Source organism: Scyliorhinus torazame, unplaced genomic scaffold (genome assembly GCF_047496885.1).
Source record: "Scyliorhinus torazame isolate Kashiwa2021f unplaced genomic scaffold, sScyTor2.1 scaffold_581, whole genome shotgun sequence".
NCBI classification, from domain to species: Eukaryota; Metazoa; Chordata; class Chondrichthyes; order Carcharhiniformes; family Scyliorhinidae; genus Scyliorhinus; species Scyliorhinus torazame.
In genome coordinates this window covers 45,001-50,642 of record NW_027308308.1, presented here as the reverse complement: position 1 = coordinate 50,642, position 5,642 = coordinate 45,001, and the positions used below count along the sequence as shown (strand labels likewise).

At 50.1% G+C, this 5,642-nt stretch overlaps 1 protein-coding gene across 1 annotated transcript in view; it reads right to left on the bottom strand.

The window, feature by feature from the left end:
* Window positions 1-202: 202 nt before the first annotated feature.
* LOC140406526 (beta-adrenergic receptor kinase 1-like) overlaps window positions 203-5,642 on the bottom strand; it is a 42,663-nt gene continuing 37,223 nt past the window's right edge. The window contains exon 6 of the mRNA XM_072494529.1: window positions 203-429. Coding sequence (XP_072350630.1) covers window positions 313-429 — 117 coding nt within the window. The 3' untranslated portion in view covers window positions 203-312. The remainder of the gene's footprint in view (window positions 430-5,642) is intronic.

Below are 5,642 nucleotides of genomic sequence, written 5' to 3'. Positions count from 1 at the left end.
CCCTCTTTAAACACTGTCCCTGACGGAGAGACTCCCTCTTTAAACAGGGCCCCTGACGGAGCCTGGTTCGGGCTCCCCGGATTTGGGGAAACGAATGCGAAGTTTCCGAGGAAGATTGGTGCTTCGACGTTGACGCTCTTTACATTCACATTTATGACGCAATGTTCTAGAAACTGTGTTTGGGAACAAGAACTTTCCTTTATTAGATCCTGTCAGGTAGTGAGGGTTCCGACTGGTGGATTGGGCCGAGTTCAAGGGTCAGCAAAGCCGTGTGCTAACCCTGGCTGCGGACCAGGGGTCAAAGGTGCTCCATTACGAAACATCATTCTTGTCCACAAAGTTGACGTTGAGCGTGTTCAGGGTTTTGCGACGTGTGTCGCGATGTGGATTGGTCAATTCCTTCATCCACTGATACAACTCCGGGTTACTCTGTGGAGAGAGAGAGAGAGGGAATGTATTAGAGAGAGGGACAAAGTGAGAGAGACCGAGATGGGGAGGGTTGTAGGGCCTGAAGGTGACAGAGATGGGGAGGGTTGTAGGGACTGGAGGAGGTTACAGAGATAGGGAGGGTTGTTGGGGCTGGAGGAGGTTACAGAGATAGGGAGGGTTGTAGGGGGCTGGAGGAGGTTACAGAGATAGGGAGGGTGTAGGGGCTGGAGGAGGTTACAGAGATAGGGAGGGTTGTAGGGGCTGGAGGAAGTTACAGAGATAGGGAGGGGTGTAGGGGGCTGGAGGAGGTTAGAGAGATAGGGAGGGTTGTAGGGGCTGGAGGAGGCTACAGAGATAGGGAGGGTTGTAGGAGCTGGAGGAGGTTACAGAGATAGGGAGAGTTGTAGGGGCTGGAGGAGGCTACAGAGATGGGGAGCGTTGTAGGGGCTGAAGGAGGTTACAGAGATGGGGAGCGTTGGGGCTGGAGGAGGTTACAGAGATAGGGAGGGTTGTCGGGGCTGGAGGAGGTTACAGAGATGGGGAGGGTTGTTGGGGCTGGAGGAGGTTACAGAGATAGGGAGGGTTGTAGGGGGCTGGAGGAGGTTACAGAGATAGGGAGGGTGTAGGGGCTGGAGGAGGTTACAGAGATAGGGAGGGTTGTAGGGGCTGGAGGAGGTTACAGAGCTAGGGAGGGGTGTAGGGGCTGGAGGAGGTTACAGAGATAGGGAGGGTTGTAGGGATTGGAGGAGGTTACAGAGATAGGGTGGGTTGTAGGAGCTGGAGGAGGTTACAGCGATAGGGTGGGTTGTAGGGGCTGGAGGAGGTTACAGAGATAGGTAGGGTTGTAGGGGCTGGAGGAGGTTACAGAGATAGGGAGGGTTGTAGGGGCTGGAGGAGGTTACAGAGATAGGTAGGGTTGTAGGGGCTGGAGGAGGTTACAGAGATAGGGAGGGTTGTAGGGGCTGGAGGAGGTTACAGAGATAGGGAGGGTTGTCGGGGCTGGAGGAGGTTACAGAGATAGGGAGGGTTGTAGGGGCTGGAGGAGGTTACAGAGATAGGGAGGGTTGTCGGGGCTGGAGGAGGTTACAGAGATAGGGAGGGTTGTAGGGGCTGGAGGAGGTTACAGAGATGGTGAGGGTTGTAGGGGCTGGAGGAGTGATAGAAATCAGATTTTGTGTGTTGTGGGCATGCCCAGCGCTGGAGGAATTTTGGAAGGGCGTAGCGGGGACGGTGGCGAGGGTGGTAGGATCCAGGGTCAAACCGGGCTGGGGGCTCGCAATATTTGGGGTGGTAGAGGAGTCAGGAATGCAGGAGGCGAAAGAGGCCGGAATTCTGGCCTTTGCGTCCCTGGCAGCCCGGCGAAGGATTCTCCTTCAGTGGAAAGATGCGAGGCCCCCAAGCGTGGAATCCTGGATCAGCGATATGGCAGGGTTCATTAAATTGGAGAGGGTGAAATTCGCCTTGAGAGGGTCGGTACAAGGGTTCTTTAGGCGGTGGCAACCGTTCTTAGACTTTCTGGCAGAACGATAGACATTGGTCAATGGCAGCAGCAGCTCGGGGCGGGGGGGGGGTTTACTTTATTTTTGTTTATGTTATTTACACTGGAGGGTGTGAGGGGGTGTATACACCTGTTGTATACCGTCAAGAGTATTGAAAGTCAGAGAGATCTAGGTGTACAGGTCCACAGGTCACTGAAAGGGGCGACACAGGTGGAGAAGGTAGTCAAGAAGGCATACGGCATGCTTGCCTTCATTGGCCGGGGCATTGAGTATAAGAATTGGCAAGTCATGTTGCAGCTGTATAGAACCATAGTTAGGCCACACTTGGAGTATAGTGTTCAATTCTGGTCGCCACACTACCAGAAGGATGTGGAGGCTTTAGAGAGGGTGCAGAAGAGATTTACCAGAATGTTGCCTGGTATGGAGGGCATAAGCTATGAGGAGCGGTTGAATAAACTCGGTTTGTTCTCACTGGAACGAAGGAGGTTGAGGGGCGACCTGATAGAGGTCTACGAAGTTATGAGGGGCATAGACAGAGTGGATAGTCAGAGGCTTTTCCCCGGGGTAGAGGGGTGAATTACTAGGGGGCATAGGTTTAAGGTGAGAGGGGCAAAGTTTAGAGTAGATGTACGAGGCAAGTTTTTTACGCAGAGGGTAGTGGGTGCCTGGAACTCGCTACCGGAGGAGGTGGTGGAAGCAGGGACGATAGTGACATTTAAGGGGCATCATAGATTATCATAGAATTTACAGTGCAGAAGGAGGCCATTCGGCCCATCGAGTCTGCACCGGCTCTTGGAAAGAGCACCCTACCCAAGGTCAACACCTCCACCCTATCCCCATAACCCAGTAACTCCACGCAACACTAAGGGCAATTTTGGACACTAAGGGCAATTTTATCATGGCCAATCCACCTAACCTGCACATCTTTGGACTGTGGGAGGAAACCGGAGCACCCGGAGGAAACCCACGCAGACACGGGGAGGATATGCAGACTCCACACAGACAGTGACCCAAGCCAGAATCGAACCTGGGACCCTGGAGCTGTGAAGCAATTGTGCTATCCACAATGCTACCGTGCTGCCCGTATCTTGACAAATATATGAATAGGATGGGAATAGAGGGATACGGACCCAGGAAGTGTAGAAGATTGTAGTTTAGTCGGGCAGCGTGGTCGGCACGGGCTTGGAGGGCCGAAGGGCCTGTTCCTGCGCTGTACATTTCTTTGTTCTTTGTTCTTGTTTTGTTGTGTTAAGTCGGGGGGTTAATGTTAATTTATTATTTATGTACGGGGGGGGGGGAGGGGTCTGGGGGGTTGCTTTTTTAGATTGTGTTTTGTACTTAACCCTGTTGGGTTCTTTTCTCTTTCTCATTTTGTTATTGATATTTAATAAAAATTATTTTTAAAAGAAAAGAAATCAGATTTTGTGGTTAGCTGTAGATGAGGTAGACAGGGAGTTTCAATAAGAAATCATTGGGAATAATTGACTGAATCATATTAATCATGAGAGTACTAGAAGCGGACTAGCTGGGAATTAATCAGATAAGCATATTTTTCAAGCTGTTCGAGACTGCCCAGAATCGAAGGTCAGTGACAAATGACTCCATTGTAGGCAGATGCCTTCCCAGGCCTGGACAGTTCCGTTTCCATGGTGACAGCCAGTCAGGGTCATAATGCCTTTTCGAAAACTGTGTTAATCTAATTAATGTTAGAGTCAAGCCAAGTCCTTTATCTCTTAAATTGACGGACAGACAGCCCGGCCGAATTGAGTGAATTGTAAATTAGTTAAAGCCAATCACAGCTGTAAAGAGGGCAAAACTTTAAGATAGCAATCTCCTTTAAAGATCAGTCGTCGGGGATGAGAAAACGCTTTTCCGGAATCACTCCAACCTATTTTCTGAAACCTACTCTGCTTGCTTTGCCAACTCGCCATTTATCTTTTGTTTTTAATCACTCGGTCGTTTCTGGCACTGTACATCTCGATTCGAAGAAATTACCAAGAAATATAATTGTATTTTGAATCCAATTACTGTATTTGCTGAGGACAATCGATGTGACGAGCATGCTGCAGGGCAAATTGGACCTTTCTAAAATTTTGTACTGAAATTGAACTACCAGTGGACACTAAAAAGCTGACGAATAAAGTTTCAAATAACTTTGCCAAAAAGTTCAGCCTGGAATCTCTGTTATTTGGGAACTATGATGTGGAGATGCCGGCGTTGGACTGGGGTGAGCACAGTACGAAGTCTTACAACACCAGGTTAAAGTCCAACAGGTTTGTTTCGATGTCACTAGCTTTCGGAGCGCTGCTCCTTCCTCAGGTGAATGAAGAGGTCTGTTCCAGAGACACATATATAGACAAATTCAAAGATGCCAAACAATGCTTGGAATGCGAGCATTAGCAGGTGATTAAATCTTTACAGATCCAGAGATGGGGTAACCCCAGGTTAAAGAGGTGTGAATTGTCTCAAGCCAGGACAGTTGGTAGGATTTCGCAGGCCAGATTGTGGGGGATGAATGTAATGTGACATGAATCCCAGGTCCCGGTTGAGGCCGCACTCATGTGTGCGGAACTTGGCTATAAGTTTCTGCTCGGCGATTCTGCGTTGTCGCGGGTCCTGAAGGCCGCCTTGGAGAACGCTTACCCGGAGATCAGAGGCTGAATGCCCTTGACTGCTGAAGTGTTCCCCGACTGGAAGGGAACATTCCTGCCTGGTGATTGTCGCGCGATGTCCGTTCATTCGTTGTCGCAGCGTCTGCATGGTCTCGCCAATGTACCACGCTTCGGGACATCCTTTCCTGCAGCGTATGAGGTAGACAACGTTGGCCGAGTGGCACGAGTGTGTACCGCGTACCTGGTGGGTGGTGTTTTCACGCGTAATAGTGGTATCCATGTCGATGATCTGGCACGTCTTGCAGAGATTGCCATGACAGGGTTGTGTGGTGTTGTGGTCACTGTTCTGAAGACTGGGTAGTTTGCTGCAAACAATGGTTTGTTTGAGGTTGCGCGGTTGTTTGAAGGCAAGTAGTGGGGGTGTGGGGATGACCTTGGCAAGATGTTCATCGTCATCAATGACGTGTTGAAGGCTGTGAAGAAGATGACGTAGTTTCTCCGCTCTGGGGAAGTACTGGACGACAAAGGGTATTCTGTCGGTTGTGTCCCATGTTTGTCTTCTGAGGAGGTCGGTCCGGTTTTTCGCTGTGGCGCGTTGGAACTGTCGATCGATGAGTCGAGTGCCATATCCCGTTCGTACGAGGGCATCTTTCAACGTCTGTAGATGTCTGTTACACCAACAAATGTTTGGGAACTAAGAAGAGATAACGCATATTCAAGGTTCCGAATAGAGACACACATCCATCAATTGGCGAGCCAGCCAGCCAATTACTATCGATTGGCGTAGTCGGACAAAGGGAGGGAGAAGGTGGACGGAAGACCGAGCCACAGACGAGTGTACAAGATAACAGATCATGAACGAAGGCAGAATTGCTCACCGGAAGACCAAACTTTGACTTTGATCCGAAGATCGGCGGGACTGAGGTAAGAACTCAACTTTACCTCATTAAAAGTCTTAAAGCCGCAGCGGCTCGCGAAACTCCCCCCGACCAACAAAAGAACCTCAAAAGAAAAGACTGTGCAATTGGGTGCGAGGGCAAACCGGTTTTCAGACGTCTTATATTGGTGTCATTTGTGTAATTTGGTTTATGGTACGGCGCTA